The sequence below is a fragment of the Triticum aestivum genome, chromosome 4B (assembly GCF_018294505.1).
Source record: "Triticum aestivum cultivar Chinese Spring chromosome 4B, IWGSC CS RefSeq v2.1, whole genome shotgun sequence".
NCBI lineage: Eukaryota > Viridiplantae > Streptophyta > Magnoliopsida > Poales > Poaceae > Triticum > Triticum aestivum.
Genome location: NC_057804.1, coordinates 102,557,088 through 102,579,653, shown reverse-complemented (window position 1 = coordinate 102,579,653; position 22,566 = coordinate 102,557,088). Strand labels below are relative to the sequence as shown.

At 52.5% G+C, this 22,566-nt stretch overlaps 1 protein-coding gene across 1 annotated transcript; it reads right to left on the bottom strand.

The window, feature by feature from the left end:
- Window positions 1-20,784: 20,784 nt before the first annotated feature.
- On the bottom strand, window positions 20,785-21,632 carry LOC123094560 (dirigent protein 22). The gene has a single exon (XM_044516536.1). It carries the CDS (start codon window positions 21,572-21,574, stop codon window positions 21,011-21,013), a length of 564 nt encoding a protein of 187 aa, XP_044372471.1. The 5' UTR covers window positions 21,575-21,632; the 3' UTR covers window positions 20,785-21,010.
- Between the last annotated feature and the right edge of the window lie 934 nt (window positions 21,633-22,566).

Here is a 22,566-nt window from a genome sequence, read left to right as displayed (position 1 = left end):
GTGCATTGCCCTTTCTCACCTCGAGAGTTCGTGAAAACTTCGCCGGTGCATCCAAACCCCGTGATACGATACGCTCAATCACACATAAGCCTCCTTATATCTTCCTCAAAACAGCCACCATACCTACCTATCATGGCATTTCCATAGCCATTCCGAGATATATTGCCATGCAACTTTCATCATCATCATATACACGACTTGAGCATTCATTGTCATATTGCTTTGCATGATCATAAGATACCTAGCATGATGTTTTCATGGATTGTCCGTTTTTTGATGTCATTGCTACGCTAGATCATTACACATCCCGGTACACCGCCGGAAGCATTCATATAGAGTCATATCTTTGTTCTAGTATCGAGTTGTAATATTGAGTTGTAAGTAAATAAAAGTGTGATGATCATCATTATAGAGCATTGCCCCATGAAAAAAAGAAGAAAAAAGGAAAGGCCAAAGAAGCCTAAATAAAAAAGGGGGGGCCAAAGAAGCGCACCCAAAAAAAGGGGCAATGTTACTATCCTTTTTCCACACTTGTGCTTCAAAGTAGCACCATGTTCTTCATATAGAGAGTCTCATATGTTGTCACTTTCATATACTAGTGGGAACTTTTCATTATAGAACTTGGCTTGCATATTCCAACGATGGGCTTCCTCAAATGCCCTAGGTCTTCGTGAGCAAGCAAGTTGGATCCACACCCACTTAGTTTCAGTTTGAGCTTTCATACACTTATAGCTCTACTGCATCCGTTGCATGGCAATCCCTACTCCTTGCATTGACATCAATTGATGGGCATCTCCATAGCCCGTTTATTAGCCGCGTCGATGTGAGACTTTCTCCCTTTTTGTCTTCTCCACATAACCTCCATCATCATATTCTATTCCACCCATAGTGCTATATCCATGGCTCACGCTCATGTATTGCGTGAAAGTTGAAAAAAATTGAGAATACTAAAGTATGAAACAATTGCTTGGCTGACACCGGGATAGGCATGAGGGGTACCTTGTGTTAAGAAAAGGGAGCATACCAGACTATATGATTTTGTAGGGATAGCGTTCTGAAGCATTGATGTTTTGAAAGACATGATTGTTTGTTGGGATGCCCTAAGTATTATTGTTTTTATGTCAAATGATAGACTATTGCTTTGAATCACTCGTGTCTTAATATTCATGCCATGATTAGACATATGATCAAGATTATGCTAGGTAGCATTCCACATCAAAAAATATCTGTTTTATCATTTACCTACTCGAGGATGAGCAGGAATTAAGCTTGGGAATGCCGATACGTCTCCATCATATCTATAATTTTTGATTGTTCCATGCCAATATTATTCAACTTTCATATACTTTTGGCAACTTTTTATACTATTTTTTGGGACTAACATATTGATCCAGTGCCCAGTGCTAGTTCCTGTTTGTTGCATGTTTTATGTTTCGCAGAAACCCAATATCAAACGGAATCCAAACAGGATAAAAACGGACGGAGAATTATTTTGGAATATTTGGGATTTTATGGAGGAAGAATCAACACGAAACGGTGCCCGAGGTGGCCAGGAGATAGGGGGTGCGCCCTCCCCCCTGGGAGTGCCTGGCACTCTCCTGGGCCACCCGTAAGGTGGTTGACGCTCTTCTTTGGCCACAAGAAAGCTAATTTTTGGAAAAAGATCTGGGCGAAGGTTTCAATCCAATCAGAGTTACGGATCTCCGGATATAAAAGAAATGGTGCGAGGGCAGAATTCCAGAACGCGGAAATAGAGAGATAGATCCAATCTTGGAGGGGCTCTCGCCCCTCCCAAGCCATGGGAGCCAAGGACCAGAGGGGAAGCCCTTCTCCCATCTAGGGAGAAGGTCAAGGAAGAAGAAGAAGAAGAAGGGGGGCTCTCTCCCCCTTGCTTCCGGTGGTGCTGGAACACCGCCTGGGGCCATCATCATCACCGCAATCTTCACCAACACCTCTGCCATCTTCAGCAACATCTCCATCACCTTCCCCCATCTATATTCAGCGGTCCACTCTCCCATGACCCACTGTACCCTCTACTTGAACATGGTGCTTTATGCTTCATATTATTATCCAATGATGTGTTGCCATCCTATGATGTCTGAGTAGATTTTCGTTGTCCTATCGGTGATTGATGAATTGCTATGATTGGTTTGAGTTGCATGTTTCATTATTGGTGCTGTCCTATGGTGCTCTCCGTGTCGCACAAGCGTGAGGGATTCCCGATGTAGGGTTTGCAATATGTTTATGATTTGCTTATGGTGGATGGCCTGAGTGACAGAAGCACAGACCCGAGTAAGTAGGTTGTTTGCGTATGGGATAAAGGGGACTTGATACTTTAATGTTATGGTTGGGTTTTACCTTAATGATCTTTAGTAGTTGTAGATGCTTGCTAGAGTTCCAATCATAAGTTCATATGATCCAAGAAGAGAAAGTATGTTAGCTTATGCCTCTCCCTCAAATAGAATTGCAATAGTGATTACCGGTCTAGTAAAGTAGTCAATTGCTTAGGGACAATTTCACAACTCCTACCACCACTTTTCCATACTCGCCATATTTAATTTATTGTTTATTTATCTAAAGAGCCCCTACTTTTTATTTACGTGTTCTTTATTATCTTGCAAACCTATCCTATCACACCTGCAAAGTACTTCTAGTTTCATACTTGTTGTAGGTAAAGCGAATGTCAAGCGTGCATAGAGTCGTATCAGTGGCCATAGGACTTGAGAGAGTATTTGTTCTACCTTTAGCTCCTCATTGGGTTCGAAACTCTTACTTATCGAAAGAGGCTACAACTATCATGTATACTTGCGGGTTACCAGACCTCTTGCGGGGTGTACTGCTACACCTATATGCCCTTTGGGCTGCATAATGCCGGGGCTACCTTCCAGCGGCTGATGCATATCGCCATGGGCTCGCAACTTGGGAGAAACACAGAGGCCTATGTTGATGACATAGTGGTGAAGTCTCGGTAGGCCAGGACTGTGATAACAGATCTGGAGGAGATGTTTGCTAGCCTGCGCAAGGTGGATCTTTGGCTCAATCCAGAGAAGTGTGTGTTCGGGGTCCCCTCTGGTAAACTGTTGGGCTTCCTGGTGTCACATAGAGGGATCGAGTCTAATCCAGAGAAGGTCAAGGAAATAGAGGACATGAGCCCCCCGCAGACCCTGAAGGAGATGCAGAAGCTGGCGGGCTGCATAACCTCGCTTGGGCACTTCATCTCCAAGCTGGGGGAGTGCGCCCTCCCGTTCTTCAAGCTGATGAAAAGGAAGGAGCCATTCGAGTGGACCCCAGAGGCAGAAGTAGCCTTTCAAGACCTCAAGAGATACCTGACCAGCCCGCCGGTGATGGTGGCACCGCGCCCTCTTGAGCCCTTGGTGGTCTATCTGGCAGCCACCCCCCACTCAGCCAGTTCCGCCCTGGTGGTGCTAAGGAAGGAGCGCCCGTCCAAGGACCCTTGGCAGAACGCTCAACCACCAAGCAAGACGGAGCTTCCTCGGGACAATGCGCTTGGGGCCTCGGCCAACCCAGTGGTCGATGTCCCTCCTGAGTCTGCGGTTGACCCCACAGCTGGGGGGCTCCTGAGGACTGACCTCGTGAAGCCATCAAAGACCCGCACCCACAAGAAGAGCAAGACTCAACTAATGCCTCTCCCCTCGTTGAGCACCCTGTCTACTTCGTCAGCACGGTACTAAGGGAGGCACGGGCACGCTACCCCATGCCTCAGAAACTCATGCTCGCACTCCTTGTTGCCTCCTGAAAGTTGTGCCACTACTTTCAAGGCCACCCCATCAAGGTTGTCTCGGCATACCCACTAGAGAGGGTGCTCCGGAGTCTGAACGCCGCCGGGCAAGTTGCAGAATGGAACATCGAGCTTCAGGCGTTCCACCTCGAGTTCAGCACCACCAGGGTCATCAAGGGTGCAGCCCTCGCGAACTTCATGGCCGAATGGACTGACATCCCCGACCACGGGGTGAGCGAGGACCGCTCCCTCTTACCCGGAGACGAGGAACCAAACGGGCGGATCATGTACTTTGACAGAGCATTCGCACGACAAGGCGCAGGAGCAGGGGTCGTCCTCATCTCGCCCACCAAGGACAAGCTCTACTATGTGGTACAACTCTGCTTCCAGCAGGACAAGAAGGTCTCCAACAACATTGCGGAGTTCGAGGGCCTGCTTGCTGGTCTCTGGGCCGCGGTGGCGCTTGGGGTGAAGCGCCTCACCATCAAGGGCGACTCTCAGCTCCTCATCAACTTCTCCAACAAGTAATACACGCCCAAGGACGAGCACATGGAGGCGTACCTAGAAGAGGTGTGCAAGATGGAGACGCGGTTCATAGGCTTGGAGCTGCAGCACGTGCCGCAAGGAACGAACAAGGAGGCGGATGATATCGCCAAGAGAGCCTTCCGCAGGCTCCCTTAGGAGTCGGGGGTGTTTGAGGAGCGGCTCTTCAAGCCGTCTGTGGCTCCCCCCCCCCCCCCAACGACTCCAGCACCACCTCAGGAGGACTTGCCTCAGGCACCTAGGATGGGAGCCCCAGCCTGTGGCCACCCCACGAGGGCCTGCCTGTTGCTTGCGCTCGAGCCTCAGGAGGGGTGCTAGACTGAAGATTTCAAGGCGCACTTGCTTCAAGGGACCTTGCCGGAGAAGGAGGAGGATGCCGAGCGCGTGGCTCGTCAAGCCACCGCATACTGCATTCAGGATGGTGAGTTATATCGTAAGAGGCCCAATGACATTTTGTTGTGATGCATCTCCAGGGAATAGGGGCTTGAGCTGCTAGCGGACATACATGGTGGGGACTGCGGGCATCATTCCTCATCACGCACTCTGGTGGGCAATGCGTTCCGCAGCGATTTCTACTGGCCAACCATGCTCAGCGACGCCATAGAGCTGGTGCGCTCCTATGAAGCATGCCAGTTCCACGCCAAGAAAATCCACCAGCCCGCACAAGGCCTCCAGACAATCCCGCTCACATGGTCGTTCGCCGTCTGGGGGTTGGACATCTTAGGGCCGTTCCCTCGAGCGCCAGGGGGCTACCGATACCTCTACGTCGCCATCAACAAATTCACCAAGTGGGCGGAGGTAGAAGTCGTCCGCACCATCCTAGCTGGGTCAGCCATCAAGTTCATCAAGGGGATCGTGAGCCGGTGTGGGGTCCCTAACCACATCATCACCGACAACGGCTCGCAGTTCACTAGCAACCTTTTCAAAACATATTGTGCTAACCTTGGAACACAGATATGCTACGCCTCAGTGGTACAACCCCGGAGCAATGGCCAGGCTGAGCGGGCCAATGCAGAAGTCCTGCGGGGCCTCAAGACAAGGACCTTCAAGAAGAAGCTCGAGGCCTGCGACAGGGGCTGGCTCGACAAACTGCAGTCCGTGATGTGGTCCATCCACACCACCGCGACCAAGCCAACAGGAGAGATGTCGTTCTTCCTCATCTACGGACCAGAAGCGGTTCTCCCACACGAGATCATGCATCGCTCCATGCGGGTCCTGGCGTTCGACAAGGCGCATCAGAACGCCACGCGGGGGATGGATCTCGTGCTGGGGGAGGAATGCCGCCATCAAGCCTCACTTCGGGCGGCAAGATACCAGCAGGCGCTACGGCGGTATCACTGCCACAACATTAGCTCCAGGACGTTAGAGGTGGGCGACCTCGTCCTAAGGCAGGTGCTCTCCAGGGAGGGGTTGCACAAGCTCTCTCCCATGTGGGAGGGCCCATGTAGGATTGTCGTGTCTCCAGGCCTGGCAGCGCGTGCCTGGAGACACAGGATGGGGTCCCCATCCAGAATGCCTGGAACATTCAGCACCTCCAGAAGTTCTACCCCTGAAGAAAGGCTGCGGCCTATGAAGGTCTCCGCTTGTGACACTCTCACGTAATAATGAGTGGGGTTGTACACGCCCCGGAGTCTCCTCAGAGTCGCCCTAGGGCCTCATGGGGGCTCCCTCCCACGTCTTAGTGGCATCACTTAGCTCCGCGCTGGTGAGAAGACTAGATTAGGTGCCGAACGCAGCTGTTCATTTGCTTTCCGAAGTTGCTTGCAGTTTTTAGTGATCTTCAATGGATTTGGTGCTCTCGTGTTTTGCTTCGCCCAGTTAATTTCTTCTCTCGCTCGTTTGTCTTTGGCCTGAGGATAGCAGAGAGGTGGAAGTTGCCCGTCACTCACCCTCGCGCACCTCGTGCGTGGGGGCTAGGCAGGTGTGTGCGCCTTGGGCCTACCCTCATACGCGCACACTGCACCGAACCACGCTGCACCTGGTGTTCCGGCCTCGTCCTTGCGAGGAGCCCTCGATCAACTTCACAGGCACAAGCACCCCTCATATCCGTGCCCCCCGGGCAGCACGACGTGGTGCATTAAGTCAGAGCTAATCTATGGCAAGGGGCTCACATAAAGAGGAGTGAGGTGTCTGTCAGTTTTCCTTTTCCTTTAAAGCAGCCCTGCAGCAGTTCTGCGGCAGCTCCTGTGACCCCGAGGCGTCTCCTGAGGTCTGCAATCTTCAGCTCCCCAAGAAGGGGGGCCCCGTTGAATGCCTGAAGCCAGGTCTTTGCAAGGTGGAAAGCTACTGCACACATGTCAAGCTAAGTCTTCCTATCATGGCTTACTCAGAGTGTAAACATTACAACACAACACCAAGATAGCAAAGCATAGCATAAAGGGCATAACTTCCATAGTTCATTACACGCCCTGGCGGGGTACATCATCTTTTTTCGAATTACAGGAGAAAGGAAAGGCTAAACAAAGAAAGCTCGAAGGCGTACGAACCCGGCACCAGCGCCGCATCCTCAAGCAACGCCTCAAGGTGGCCCAGCGCTCCACCAGTTCCCCCATAGGCGACCCGGGGCTGCGGTCGGTCTTGAGTCCAAGTTCGGCGGGCCCCAGACTCACGCCGGGCTCCTCTCCAGCTTCACTAGAGTGCTGCGGTGGGACGAACCACCGACATCCTCGGCCCGAGCACGGCGACGTGGGGGCCGGTCGTAGCCACCACTGCTCGAGCTCTCATCCGAGGAAGAGCTGCCCTCGCGGGAAGAGGAGCGCACGCCGCCAAGGCCAAGCTCACCTTGCCACCTTCGTCATCGCTGCCATCCTTCGGGCAGCACCCCACGCGGCGGCCGTCCTCCCTGAACACCCTCACATAGAGGGTCGCCAGACCGTCGTACTTGAAGTGGAGGGTGCACCTCCCGCCCAGGCCTCACGCACGGTCGAATGTCTGCCAGCCACGGGTCAGGACCATGCTGCCGGAGGCGGCGCCCTCGGCCCCGACCCATGCCCTGCTGCAGCAGCCATCGGCCTGCAGCCAGAAACCATCAAGCCCGGAGGAAGGAAGCTCGCCGGAGAAGAAACACGGAAGCCGGAGCAAGGTGCCGTCCAGGCTCTCTGACCAAACCATGAATTCAGGGAGCACGTCCAGCAAGGAGAAGCGCGGCCGAGGCGGGCGCACGATCACGGCGCGCCTCCCCTCGTCATGGGGGCTGCTCTGAAGCCGGTGGCCCACACCGCAAGAAGAGGTGCCTTCGCAGGCACCAAGAGAAGCGCCGGCTCTGGGGGGGTGCACGCCCGCACCCCCTAGGGGCCGCCGCAGGAGCCGCGGGATGCTTGCGGGGATGTCCGCGGCCTCTCTTGGGAGCCGTAGAGGCTGGTCCCTCCTTAAAAGCCTTCCCCTTCTCGGTCGCTGAAAACCTCCTTGGCGACGCCATGAGAGCAAGATGAAGGAGAGAAGCGGGCGGTAGCAAGATGAAGGAGAGATGAGCGAGGGTTCTGCCACTCCCCCACATTTATAGCCAAGGAAGGCCAACCGCCAGCCTCCACGACCTCGTGCCATGATGATTTCCTGCATGCCGCATCGATCTGTCAAGTTGAACAGTTGTCGAGGCGGCGTGGGGAAGTGGAGACGCCCACGTCCCATCAATCGCCATGCGTTATCAAGGCCGCAGGTGGTTACGGCCCGCGACACTCCTCACTTGCCCTTTGGCTTCGCCTGGAAGCCAAGTCCGAGCGCGTCTTGGGCCCGGGGGCTATGGGGGTATCCAGACTTGCCTGACTGCAGCCCACCATGTGGCTCCATCGACGGCCTGGTACGGCCCAACTACGACATCAACAGCTCAAGACCCTCGCGAGGAGCCAAGCCTCGCGAGGCAGACGACGCCAAGACCCCTGAGGGGATCGGCCTCTTCAGGCTGGCTCCTGAGGGGCGGAGAGTTCTATGCAAGGTGCACCTCACGAGGCTCAGCTAATGTGAGACATGACGACCAAGGCCAGGCGGGCGCAGAGCGCCAGTTTCCTCTTCGGTGCAAGGGAGGCAAGCCGCGGGCGCGGAGTCACGAGGAATCAACCAAAGGGTTCCATTCTGGTGCAACAAGACCAAGACCGCCAGGACGGCAGGATGGAGGTCATCACCAAGCCCACCGCAGCGTCACGACCAGGGGCTTCTCGCAGGCGAAGAATACTTTTGTCAGGATAAGCTGTACTACTTGTCCCCTTTCAAATCCGGCCGTTGTGGGATCCCTTCCCGCCAACATTTGGGAAGAGGACCAAGGTCACTATAAATAGGACTTAGCCACCACCGTAGAGGGGCATCTGATCTAGTTCACATCCCACCAGCTCTCTTGAGCTCAAGAACACCTCACCTTCTGAGGCCAGTTCATCCACTGTACTAGTTCATCCTCAGCCCTTCGAGGCAATCCACCAAAACGCTGGAGTTGGGTATTACACCGCAAGGTGGACCGAACCAAGATAAACTGTTGTGTCTCCTTGTCTCTTCGAGTTCGTCACTCTAGGCTTAGGAGAATTGTGAGTAGGCAGGCTGGGTAGGTTGAGATTTTCGCACGCACCCCAGAGTTCGAACCTCTCAAGGGTTTGCGGAACCCGAAATCCGACAGTAGCGAAGGAATCGCTCGATCGGGTTCAGTTTGTTGGGGAACGTTGCAGAAAATAAAAAAATTATACGCTTTCACCAAGATCAATCTATGAGTTCATCTAGCAACGAGAGAGATGAGTGCATCTACATACTGTTGTAGATCGCGAGCGGAAGCGTTCAAGAGAACGGGGTTGAGGGAGTCGTACTCGTCGTGATCCAAATCACCGGAGATCCTAGCGCCGAACGGACGGCACCTCCACGTTCAACACATGTAAGGTTAGGGAGACGTCTCCTCCTTCTTGATCCAGCAAGGGGGAAGGAGAGGTTGATGAAGATCCAGTAGCATGACGGCGTGGTGGTGGATGCAGCAGCGATCTCGGCAGGGCTTCGCCAAGCGTCTGCGAGAGGGAGAGGTGTAGCAGAGGGAGAGGAAGGCGCCAAGAGCATGGGTGTGTCTGCCCTCCCTCCCCCCCTCTTTATATAGGGCCCCTAGGGGGGCACAAGCCCTAGGAGATGGGATCTCCAAGGGGGGGCGGCGGCCAAGGGGGTGTCTTGCCCCCAAGGCAAGTGGAGGCGCCCCCCACCCCTAGGGTTTCCAACCCTAGGCGCAGGGGGGGCACACCAGCCCACCAGGGGCTGGTTCCCCTCCCACTTCAGCCCATGGGGCCCTCCGGGATAGGTGGCCCCACCCGGTGGACCCCCGGGACCCTTCCGGTGGTCCCGGTACAATACCGGTAACCCCCAAAACTTTCCCGATGGCCGAAACTTCACTTCCTATATATAATTCTTTACCTCCGGACCATTCTGGAACTCCTCGTGACGTCCGGGATCTCATCCGGGACTCCGAACAACTTTTTTTTACTGCATACTCATATCTCTACAACCCTAGCGTCACCGAACCTTAAGTGTGTAGACCCTATGGGTTCGGGAGACATGCAGACATGACCGAGATGCCTCTCCGGTCAATAACCAACAGCGGGATCTGGATACCCATGTTGGCTCCCACATGCTCCTCGATGATATCATTAGATGAACCACGATGTCAAGGACTCAAGTAATCCCGTATACAATTCCCTTTGTCAATCGGTACGTTACATGCCCGAGATTCGATCGTCAGTATCCCAATACCTCGTTTAATCTCGTTACCGGCAAGTCACTTTACTCGTACCGTAATGCATGATCCCGTGACCAGACACTTGGTCACATTGAGCTCATTATGATGATGCATTACCGAGGTGGCCCAGAGATACCTCTCCGTCATACGGAGTGACAAATCCCAGTCTCGATTCGTGCCAACCCAACAGACACTTTTGGAGATACCCGTAGTGTACCTTTATAGTCACCCAGTTACGTTGTGACATTTGGCACACCCAAAGCACTACTACGGTATCCGGGAGTTGCACAATCTCATGGTCTAAGGAAATGATACTTGACATTTGGAAAAGCTCTAGCTAAACGAATTACACGATCTTTGAGCTATGCTTAGAATTGGATCTTGTCCATCACATCATTCTCCTAATGATGTGATTCCGTTATAAATGACATCCAATGCCCATAGTCAGGAAACCATGACTATCTGTTAATCAACGAGCTAGTCAACTAGAGGCTCACTAGGGACACGGTGTGGTCTATGTATTCACACGTGTATTACGATTTCTGGATAACACAATTATAGCATGAATAACAGACAATTATCATGAACAAAGAAATATAATAATAACCATTTTATTATTGCCTCTAGGGCATATTTCCAACACAGTTAACAGCCATCGATCGATTGCTCGGGTTTAGTAACGCTTAGCCTGCAGTGCAATCACTCGGGTTCAGTTAGGCAACGCCTCACTCGGGTCCTGTTAGAGCCCAATGCCTCACACCCATGCGCGTGCGTGTATGAGAGAAACGCACAAACCTCCATGCATCGCTCGGCCCCGACCACCCACCGTAACCGGGAACACCCTGGTATTTTCCTCACCCTCACTTCTACCATGATTTTTTCCGTCATGGACGGCCCAAAGAATGTCATACAGTTGCGTCTCCGGCCCGCTCAGGACGAAAAGCCCATTTTTTGTCATGATTTTTTGTCATAGAAGTAGGAGCCCATCACATCTATGATGATACCGGGTTTTGTCAAAATTATCGTCATAGAAGTGTCATAAGTATGACAGGAAAAAAAATCGTTCGGCCCAAAATGTCATGGATGTGTCATTTTTTTGTAGTGTTGGGTCGGCATTTCTACCATTGTACTTGGAGTTCACATAGTTCATGTTGGAATTGCTGTCATTCTTTGCCATGAGATGTAATAGATGGTCCGCGAGCTTTGTTTTTTTAATCAAATTGCACGATTGGTCGCCGGTAGACGGTACTGAAATCCGTTAGTAGCTGCAGCACTACCAGATGTTCCAGAAGGGATCACACACGGGGATTTTACCCATGTTCTAGAGGAGCATCCACAGTTGTATCCACACCCAGAAAATAGAGGTCACCAAATCATGGGAGATCGCACTCGACCTTCTTCCTCGGCTTCGACTGGACACCTTGTCGGTGTACTAGAATAGGGGTACCCTAGTACCCCGAACTTGTGCATGGGCAGTTGCAGCACCCCGCGGCAAGGCTTGCCGGGCGAACGCCAAGATCCTCCGTGGTTCCCTTGGAGCCATTCAAGAACAAAGTATTTAAGCTCAGGAGACAAGGCCCCGGCAAGAGGAGCTTGCCGGGAAGGCCAACCAAGGCACTCCAAGGAACTTGCCGCGACGCGCCACGCGCCCCGGCAAGGCAACAAGGCCCCGGCAAGAGGAGCTTGCCGGGAGGACCAACCAAGGTACCTCGAGGCCCGGTGAGCGACAAGCTTCCGGACCCGACAAGATAACAGCAGCGGCAAGGCGCTTGCCGCGGCAGGCGGCCACTCTATGCCCACGCTCCAGCGCATCCACCAACGTGTCGCCCTGGGGGCCTCTCCAGGCGCACGTGGTAGGAGGCTGTGCAGCCAGCGGTGCGCAGTGGCATGCGGAGCTGACAAGATCGCCATCGGGGCGTATGGTGGCGCCCCTAACGGTCCTTTTCTGCACTATTTGGGCAACTCAGACGGCATTTAATGCCCTTGTCCCCTGCCGTCAGGGTTAGGTAGGGTGCACTGTACAAGTAACTGTACCAACCACCTCACTTTTTACATTCGTACCCTTCTCTGCGTTGCCACCTGTCGATGACCCCTTTAGCGTATAAAAGGAGGCCCATGCACAACGTAGAGGGGGTTCGGTTCGACTGGTTCGCGAGGTTCGATTGGTTGAGAACCCAGAAAAACACTACGCTCTCTCTCTGGAGCAAGAACACCAGATAATCAAACAAGCAGCAGTAGGAGTGTTATCTCTCCGGAGAGCTCCGAAGCTGGGTAAACTGCTCGTGTGCTTCGCCTCGATCTGCTCTTCGTGTGATCTCCGCCCCCCGCCGAACCGAAAGGGGCCCGGTCCGCCGGCCCCATAGGTGTTCGTGGATCAGTTTCCCCGACATCTTTGGCGCGCCAGGTAGGGGGCGTCGAGATTGTGTGAACCTGATCCGGCGTTCACACGGCTGGATCTTCATTCCCTTCATCAACATGCCACCTAAGAAGAAGACTTCGACGGCAGCCGCTCCGTCCACATCACTTCCGCCACCGTTGGAGCAAACGGGTGGTGGAATGGACGCCAGCGGAAGAATGGACGTCGGCGAGGAAGCTTATGATGCTGCCAGGTCCAAGGACAAGGCTGCACAAACCTCGACGACTGTACATGTTCCGCGCCACTCTCAGGAGGCGCAAGACCAACAGCGTCATGGCACTTGCGGTGCCATACGCATGATAGGCCAAGACCAAGCTGGTGGATCTTGGGGCGCTCAAGACCAGCATGCACGCCAGCGTGCTGGCACGAGCGGGGCACGGTCGCCTGGACGGGATACTGCTCCTTCTAACATAGTTAGAAGTCCGAGCACGTCCCGCTCCTCGCGTCGTCCGCCACTGCCACCCACCACTCCAGTAGAAGCTTTGGCGCGAGCTCAACTGCTCCTAGATTACCCTCTGACGTCGGACAAGATCGACAAATGGAGGGCCACCATTCAGAGTCTCATCGGCTACGCCAACGGCGACACTCCACGGCGGCCGAGCACGTCGCCGCCACGGCAGGTTTGCCGGGCGCGAGCCGGTGGCGATGAAACGGGTGGAGGTGCAACTACCATGCAATCACCACCCCGAAGGCCAAGATCGCCGACTCGCCGGATCCACCTCGACAGCGACTCCACCGCATCGTGGGATCCACGAGCTCGTCGCGATCAGCGCCAAGTTCTTCATGATCGACAACAAGAAGACGCTCGAACTCGCATCGAGCGCCGAAGAGAAGCGCGACGTCAATTCGACAAGCGCGCTGGGCCCTCTGTTGACATGCATGCGCCAGGGGAACCAGGCGATCTGCCGTACGCGGTAGGTTGCCCTGTGTTCACTCGTGAGCTGCGGCAGGTCCAGTGGCCCAGCACGAAGAACTTCAAGCCAGACGTACCGGACAAGTACGACGGCAAGACGCATCCGTCGGAGTTCCTCAGCATCTACACCATTGCGGTGCAGGCTGCCGGGGGACGGAATGACAAGATCCTTGCCAACTACTTCCCGCTGGTGCTCAAGCCCAACGTCAGATCCTGGCTCATGCACTTGCCGGACAACTCCATATCCTTTTGGGCTGATTTGTGCCATCAGTTTGTCGGCGCCTTCACAGGCGGACACAAGCCTCATGGCCAGGAGAGTGATCTTCATCTGCTCGCCCAGAAGGAAGGAGAGCCCCTGCGCAAGTACATTCAGAGATTCAGCAGTGTGCAGCACAACATCCCAGACGTCCACCCTGCCATGGTGATCAGTGCATTCCATCAGAACGTGCGAAACCACAGGATGCGGGAGGAAATGGCGATGTGCAAGATCAGGGACGTCAGTGAGTTATATGCACTGGCCGACAAGTGTGCACGTGCTGAGGAAGGGAGGAGACTCCCCGGAGAGAATGTAGGAGCGGGAGGATCTGACAGTGAAGATGCTGCCCCGGCAAGGAAAAACCGGCGGCGAAACAACAGGAAGAGAAAAAGCAAAGAGGTGCTAGTTGTAGAGCAGTCCGGCAACGGTGGTGGCGCCAAGAAAGCCAAAGCTGGTGACTCCGGCAAGGAGGTTGCCGCGGAGGTGGCGGTCGCCGACAAGCAGGATGGCACCAACAAGCAGTATTGCAAGATCCACCGCACCAAGGGCCATGATCTCCAGAGCTGCAGAAAAGTCGAGCAGCTTGTTGAGCAACAGAAAGCTGAATACGAGCGGCGCGACAAGGAGAAGGCCCAGGAAGGTGCTGGGGGATCCGGCAAGAAACGTCCCGGCCGAGGAGGACGCCGCGGCAAGGCCAAGCAGCGGCAAGGAGACAGACCTCCTCGCGCCCGCGACAAGGATGAAGATGACGACGACGATGAAGACATGGATGATGAGGAGACTGATGAGCAGGAGTTCCAGAAAGCCACAGAGGTCCTGTGCGTTGACGGTGGTGCTTCTCTGCATACCTCGCACCGTCAGCTCAAGCAGTGGGTGCGGGAAGTTAATGCAGCAGAACCACCCGTCGAGTCACGCAAGCCTCTAAAATGGTCCAGCACGCCTATCATCTTTGATATTGAGGACCACCCTGATCGCATAACTGCGGTCGGGTGCTTGCCAATGTTGGTTTCACCAACAATCCGCAACCTCAAGGTCACAAAGATGCTAGTTGACGGCGGGGCCGGCTTGAACCTGATCTCCTCCGCGGTACTCCAGAAACTCCAGATCCCCGACAGCGAGCTCGAAGAGACCGGTACATTTCAAGGAATCAACCCGGGAAGGAGCAAGCCGAAGGGAAAGATCACGTTGCCGGTAACATTTGGCAGCAAGCTGAACTTCAGGACTGAGAGGGTCACGTTTGATGTTGCTGACTTTCCATTACCTTACAATGGAATCCTTGGCCGTCCGGCACTCGCCAAGTTCATGGCAGCCTCTCACTATGCATACAACATACTAAAAATGCCAGGCCCGATAAGTGTCATCTCTGTCCCTGGCGACAAGAAGGATGCTCTTATCTATGCCGACAAGATCTACCGGGAAGCAGCAGCCGCAGCAGAACGCAAGACACTTGCCGCTGAAGCTCCCGGGGGGAAGAAGAAGACCAAGTCCGGCAAGAGCTCTGATGCCTACTCCGGCAAGCGCACCTCTTCGGAGTGCTGCGCTACCGTCGAGGACGCACCATCGAGCTCCACCGGCAAGTGTAAGAAGGCAATGGCAGCTCCACCTGAGACCAAGAAGGTGCCCGCCAAGGAGGACGGCACTAGTGGTACCTTCACCATCAGCGCCACTCTTGACCCCAAATAGGAAAGCGCGCTCGTTGCTTTCCTGCGGGCGAATGTCGACGTGTTTGCGTGGCAGCCGTCTGATATCCCCGGTGTTCCTAGGAAAGTAATTGAGCACCACCTTGCCGTCTGTCCTCACGCGCGGCCCGTCAAGCAGAAAGTCAGGAAACAGGCAGTGGAGCGCCAAGAATTCATCGCAGAAGAAATCAAGAAGTTGGAAGCAGCAGGCCTTGTCAGAGGAGTGCTGCATCCCACGTGGTTGGCCAATCCTGTTGTCGTGCGCAAGGCTAATGGGAAATGGAGGCTTTGTATTGACTTCACTGATGTTAATAAAGCTTGTCCCAAAGACCCATTTCCCTTGCCGCGCATTGACCAGATTGTTGACTCCACAGCCGGATGTGATTTGCTTTCATTTCTTGATGCATACTCAGGATACCATCAGATCTTCATGGCAGAAGAGGATGAAGAGAAAACCGCATTTATCACCCCGTGTGGCACGTACTGCTTCGTACGGATGCCTTTCAGTTTGAAGAATGCTGGTTCAACATTCGCAAGGGTAGTCCACCACGCTTTCGAGCCGCAGATGCACAGAAATGTGGAAGCCTACATGGATGACATAGTGGTCAAGAGCAAGAACAGGGCGACCCTGATTCAAGATTTAGACGAGACATTTGCAAACCTGCGCAAGATCAACCTCAAGATTAACCCCGAGAAGTGCGTGTTTGGAGTCCCTTCCGGCAAGCTTCTCGGGTTCTTCGTGTCTCAGCGGGGAATTGAAGCCAATCCCGACAAGATCAAGACCATTGAGCAGATCGAAGCACCAAAGCGCGTCAAGGATGTACGAAGGCTTGCCGGTTGTGTGGCTGCTCTCAGCAGGTTTATCTCTAGATCTGCGGGGGAGGAAATCTGCGCCTACAGTGAGCACGGCAAGCCTGAGGCGAAGGATCCTAGTAATGGCGATCTTCAGCCTCTTGTCTTCCGGGGCCATGTTGCTCCAGTCATTGCCGCGCACTATTGGAGCTTGGCGCACGGCGGTGAAGGGCTACGGATTCTCCTCGACGATCCAGCACCACTCCGCTCTCCATTCCTCCCACTTGCTGCAGAGCTCACCCTCCAAGTACGCCTCCTTCTTGCCGACTCTCGAGATTAGGCGATCCGTCCGGCAAGCGGCTCTCCTCTCTCTACCCGAGGTATGAAGAAGTGGCAGAAAAGGGCAACATTGGGGTGGACTCCGACAAAGTTTTCGCACAAATGTGCGAAAACTGCCATGGTCAGAACGGTGTTGGGGGTGAAATCAAGGAGGCGGAAGCCGTAGGTGTTCATGATATCGCAGAAGAACTCCGAGAAGGGCGGGCAGAGCCCGCAATAGAAGAACAGCGCGAAGAATGGGTACCCGTTTGGAGCCAGTTCCGAAGCAGCGGCCGGGAGTACCCTCATGCGCGGATGCGCCCGCGTCTCCGTCGCCCAAAAGAGGTAGAAGTACTCCCTCAGCTCCTTCACGCCGAGCTGGGGGAGAAGATCGCCCGCTCCTTCCGCAGCGCTGCACGCCGCTGCGCCTTGGCCGACTTCACGCCCTTTCCCTTGTCGGCTTTCGGAGCCATGGCGGAGGTGGTGGGGGAGGTCGACGGCGTTGGTGATGCTGGTGGCAATGGGGGGCGGAGCGCTGCTCTCTCGGCTTCGAGAAGAAGGGGGGAGCGACGGAGGTTCGTGAAGACGGAGTAGTAGCAACCAGCAAGGGGGAACGAACTGCCCCTGTTTCCTCTGCTTATAAAGAGGGACGGGGCAGACGTTTCGCCCTTCCGAATAAAGAACCACCCACGATCTCTCCCACGATGCCGCATTCAACGCGTGCCGTTAGGGGAGAGCGCGGTGGATACGGAGCGAGATTCGGCGTGGCCCAGTCCGCGTGTGCCCGTGCCCTGTCTTGGGCCTGGCCCAACAGCGCTCGGCACCGTGTCTGGCCCAGGCCCGGGGGCTCCTGTCGGTGTACTAGAATAGGGGTACCCTAGTACCCCGAACTTGTGCACGGGCAGTTGCAGCACCCCGCGGCAAGGCTTGCCGGGCGAACGCCAAGATCCTCCGTGGTTCCCTTGGAGCCATTCAAGAACAAAGTATTTAAGCTCAGGAGACAAGGCCCCGGCAAGAGGAGCTTGCCGGGAAGGCCAACCAAGGCACTCCAAGGAACTCGCCACGACGCGCCACGCGCTCCGGCAAGGAAACAAGGCCCCGGCAAGAGGAGCTTGCCGGGAGGACCAACCAAGGTACCTCGAGGCCCGGTGAGCGACAAGCTTTCGGACCCGACAAGATAACAGCAGCGGCAAGGCGCTTGCCGCGGCAGGCGGCCACTCTGTGCCCACGCTCCAGTGCATCCACCAATGTGTCGCCCTGGGGGCCTCTCCAGGCGCGCGTGGCGGGAGGCTGTGTAGCCAGCGGTGCGCAGTGGCATGCGGAGCTGACAAGATCGCCATCGTGGCGTACGGTGGCGCCCCTAACGGTCCTTTTTTGCACTGTTTGGGCGACTCAGACGGGCATTTAATGCCCTTGTCCCCTGCCGTCAGGGTTAGGTAGGGTGCACTGTACAAGTAACTGTACCAACCACCTCACTTTTTACATTCGTACCCTTCTCTGCGTTGCCACCTGTCGGTGACCCCTTTAGCGTATAAAAGGAGGCACATGCGCAACGTAGAGGGGGTTCGGTTCGACTGGTTCGCGAGGTTCGACTGGTTGAGAACCCATAAAAACACTACGCTCTCTCTCTGGAGCAAGAACACCAGATCATCAAACAAGCAGCAGTAGGAGTGTTATCTCTCCGGAGAGCTCCGAAGCTGGGTAAACTGCTCGTGTGCTTCGCCTCGATCTGCTCTTCGTGTGATCTCCGCCCCCAGCCGAACCGAAAGGGGCCCGGTCCGCCGGCCCCATAGGTGTTCGTGGATCAGTTTTCCCGACACGCCTGGACGCCGTTGTGGTCATGCAGCTCGTGGCCACCATCCTCCTCACGAGGAGAAAGATATGTCATGCACCTTGACTACCGACGTCCCTTTCCTCTCAAGAATCTAAGATGCAGGAGCCTCTATTTCCGCCGCCTTGAGCTCGGCATCAAGGACGTCGCAACTGTGGCCACCACCTTGTTGCCCGAGCTACAGCAACAATGTGCGCCTGCTCCCTCGTATTACCTTTCTCGAGGTCTATTCTCGCACTCGTCGTTTCAACCCTGCTCGACCCCAGTTGGAAAGAGAGGGGACATGAGAGAGAGAGGGAGGGAGGTAGAGATAGAGAGGGATGGAGAGAGAGTGGGAATAGAGTAGGGAGGAGCATCCCCAACCCGTAAGAAAAATATGACATGACTCCTCCGCCAAGAACAACGCAACATCATTCCACCTAAGAGCCTCGAACACCTTTGCAATTGTGCCCCGCGCCTCTGTGCAATGCTATTCCTGCAATTTGCCTTCGTTATCGGACTGCGATGGGAATCGAGAGAGATTTTTGGACCCATATTGTGTGACATGGCGCTAATATGACGAGATCAATTCTCAATACCAGGTCCACATCAATGCCAAACCACTGTTTGGACGAGTCATGTTCGGTTTGAAAGGATGAGGAACAAAATGTGGACGAGTAAAATAGTTTTCTCTTTAACTTTACTTTTGACTAACTTGATTTTTGTATTTTCATTTATAACATTATGATTTTACTAGTACAAGTACATATTCACTTCAGCATCCATGAGAACATTTTCGTCAGAGAAACTCTAGTTATCCTATGCCATATACTACCTAAGAGAGTGATCTCCAGTAATTTATTTATCTCAACATGCAAACATGCCACATCACCATATAATTATGAATGGGATAAGACTCACCTTAACATGCAACCATGCATGGAAAAAAGACCCATCACCACATGCAACCATGCAAGGGAAAATATTTTTCATTCTATTATTCTATTTATATTCAACAAATATTTTACAACTATACATAATTAAGTATTATAAGTCATATGTATTTCTATTTTTCTTCATGTGCTATTAATCTAAGTACTTATATTTCATACAATCACATCTTACTGAAATATATTGCAATCGATTCACGCAGCAACGCGCGGGGTATCATCTAGTTTATAATGTAACTATCACTTGGCAACTTAAATATTATAGGTACCAACGAGGCGTTTTGGTGCTTGGGTCATCGGCACCCGCGCCAATAGTAAATTCAAATAAAATAGAAAATGTATTCAAAAGAATCTGAAGGTTCTATACATCAAAGAAGAGGGACTCTCCTAGGTGCTTGCAAATCGCCCTGAGGTGGCATCATAGAATCTCAGTATAAAAATAAGAAAATTGGAGCTCCAAAATGTCCAATGCTGCAACAAGATTCGAGCTCCGATTTTATTTTATTTTTGTATCGAGCTCCTCAGATGTCATCTCAATGAAATAAAATTGCAAGAACCTAGAAGAGTCTCTCATCTTTGATGTGTGAAATTTTCAGTTTTTTTTGGTATTTGATTCGAATTTACTGTTTAATTCATCCAAGGAGCATCTGAGCTCGGGATCAAAATTAGATTTGCAGGCAACGACAGTATGCATTAAATTGTTGGGAAATATGTCTTGGTTCCCGGGTGTATATTCACCCTATATGGAGAACAAAATAATAATTACAAAAAAGTTAGAAAGTTCAGAAGCATTTTTTGGAATAAACTTGACTTTCTTTTGCACTAGTATATAATTTTTCGCGAATAAAAACATAGACTTGAATTTAGGGCAAAAAATAAAAAAATATTGCTATATACAAGTCACTATTCACACTATTTTGACCTTTTTTTGGCTCTGAAGTCAACGGGTTTTTTTTTCTTTCGTGGATTTTTTAGGAGTACAATGGAAGGTCAAGTTTATTTCAAAAATATTTTCAGATTTTTTTTAGTTTTTGTGTAATTACTATTTTTTTCCATATAGAGTGTATAGACACCCGTAGACCAAACGTCGGCGCACGTAATTTGGCCTACTACATTATTGTCATGCTAGTTGCTAGGTAGTAGTGAACTAGTGACCCGGGCGTCTCCTGTGTTGCAAAGACATGGCGTTTAAGCCCAAAAATAGCATTAAAACCTGTCCTCGAGGATTGTAAGGAAGGGTCTTAGCAAAAAACAAGAAAAAAAATCTGAAGACCGGGTCATAGTGCTAAGATCAAGTCATAATAAGGAATAAAAATCATTTATCTTCTTTGACATGATTCGAGGGGTTAAAACCACAAGAAAAAAATGAATGACATTTGAGCTCAAAACTAAGACCCATGTGAGTATTAAACATTGGAGGAATGCTAGTATGCTATAGCACACTGAGTGAAAAATAGCACTGACTGAAACGCAGCTTAAAGCGACTTAAAAATCTACATCGGTGATGGCAAGATGTCAGTCTCTTTAGAATACTTTAGAAATTATAGTTTCTGAACTATTCCCTTGGTTCTAAATTACTAAATCAGCGACACTTAATTTTAAACGAAGGGAGCAGCAAGGATAAAGTCATAAAGCAATCAAATTCAGAAGCGCAAAGAAGGGAACACAAATTTAAATGCGATAAATAAGTTTCCATTGATTCAAGAAAAAGCACACCACATTTCACCTAGGCCCGTTTATTTCTTGCCACTTGCTAGGCGATTAACCCAAGCAAAGGCACAGCAATATTTAGGAAAAGGAAAAGTCCAAATCTCAAAGCACGGCCAACCTGAAGTAAGCAATAAAAATGAAATGAAAACACACTGAAGCATTACAATCAGTAAGCCCTCAAATATTTGCATGCTAATGCATGACATAAACATCGTACTCGACATTGGCGTCGCCGGTCTTCAGGTCCATCGAGTAGGTCCGGGCCTGTGCGTACCCGCGGGCGAATCGGAAGGCGCCGGTGCCGCCGGTGATGGGCATCTCGCGGACGTCAGCATACGGGTTGTTGCGGCCGAGCACGGTGAGCGAGCTGCCGTTGTAGGGGCCGGAGGTGAGGACGAGGTTCATGGCCTGCAGGAAGCCCGTTGACGTCTGATCTGCTCCTATGTACAGTCCCTGGGCCCGTCCCACGGCCGCTGACCGGGGATCTGGCCCAACCGTCAGCGGGTCGTCCATCACGTACACCGCCCCAAAAAGGGTCTGCAACGGCACATTCTTCGGCCCTGCCACCCGCATCGCGGATGGGGACGCACCCGTCGAGCTGTCGTGGAAGTAGAAGTGAAGGTGTGTCGGTGCCAATGGGTCGGCCCCCGGGCGACGCCCATGGGCTAGGGCCCTGTTACCGGGCCTATGGGCCTCACTCACCGCGGACAGCACCGTGATGAAGAGAACAAGAAGCATCACCGCTCCCTTGGCCATCTCTTGAGCTAAGTAAGTAATGTGTGCTACTCCGTAGATGCTATTACGTGTGTCTGTGACTTGTGCTCTTTCATGTGTAGGTCACCAGCTATTTATAGTGGATGGAAGGAGCGTAAAAGGAACACAAGTGACACGTGGCGCGCAGCAATTGGGATTCAGAAGGCTGCTCCATAAACGGGAGTGGTAGCAGGGTAAAATGGGCACCGATGTTAATGGTGGTATGCAGCTGGGGAGCACGATGCAGAGGATCAATGGTTATGATGTTACTTGTGGATTGTGGTTTTGGTGGATCAACAGATTTCAGCTGCCGGTGGCGAGTCAACTATGGGGAAATATTAATCACTGGGGTGGAACTCAAATCGCCAATGGCTCACAGCTTCTATGGAGGATGAATACTTGGCAACTGGCAAATCCATGGATGCTCGGTCGGAGCTAGCTAGAATTGCTCTTTTTATTTTAATAGTTTAGATTGCTTACCACATTTGTCATCTGGTGTTCCGGCAAAAAAGGAAAATTGTCATGTGGTGTTCCCGCAAAAAAAAGAAAAATGCCATGTGGTGGTTTGCTCTTGAGATGTAAAAGAACGGTACCTGAGTTATCGAGCCCCGACTGGATAGAACGAAAATTCTGTATTTTCTTTTTTGAAGTTCAAAAATTATGTATTTGTTGGTAGACAAGCTAGGGTGCAGAATGTTGGTCATCGCAGCCTTTGTGTAGTGGGCCGATCCTGTGGTGCTTGGCTTCCACGCCGGGCAACCAGAGCTGAGAAAACTCAAAAAGCACTGGTGCATGCGTGCCACCGGCTGGCCAGCAGCAGTGCGAGTCGCTCTGGATGGATCACGGATGAAAGCAGAGCTCTTTTTTTTGCGATAGGATGAAAGCAGGGCTTGATATGTTGTGCTTGCACAGTTACGTAGATGTTTTTAGCTTGCAAAATAATCTTACATTATAAGACGAGGGAAGTACTAGCTAGTGTCTCGAATCCGATTCGC

Excerpts from the sequence above, each read along its gene's own strand:
- LOC123094560 (XM_044516536.1), bottom strand. The coding sequence starts at position 21,574 with ATGGCCAAGGGAGCGGTGATGCTTCTTGTTCTCTTCATCACGGTGCTG.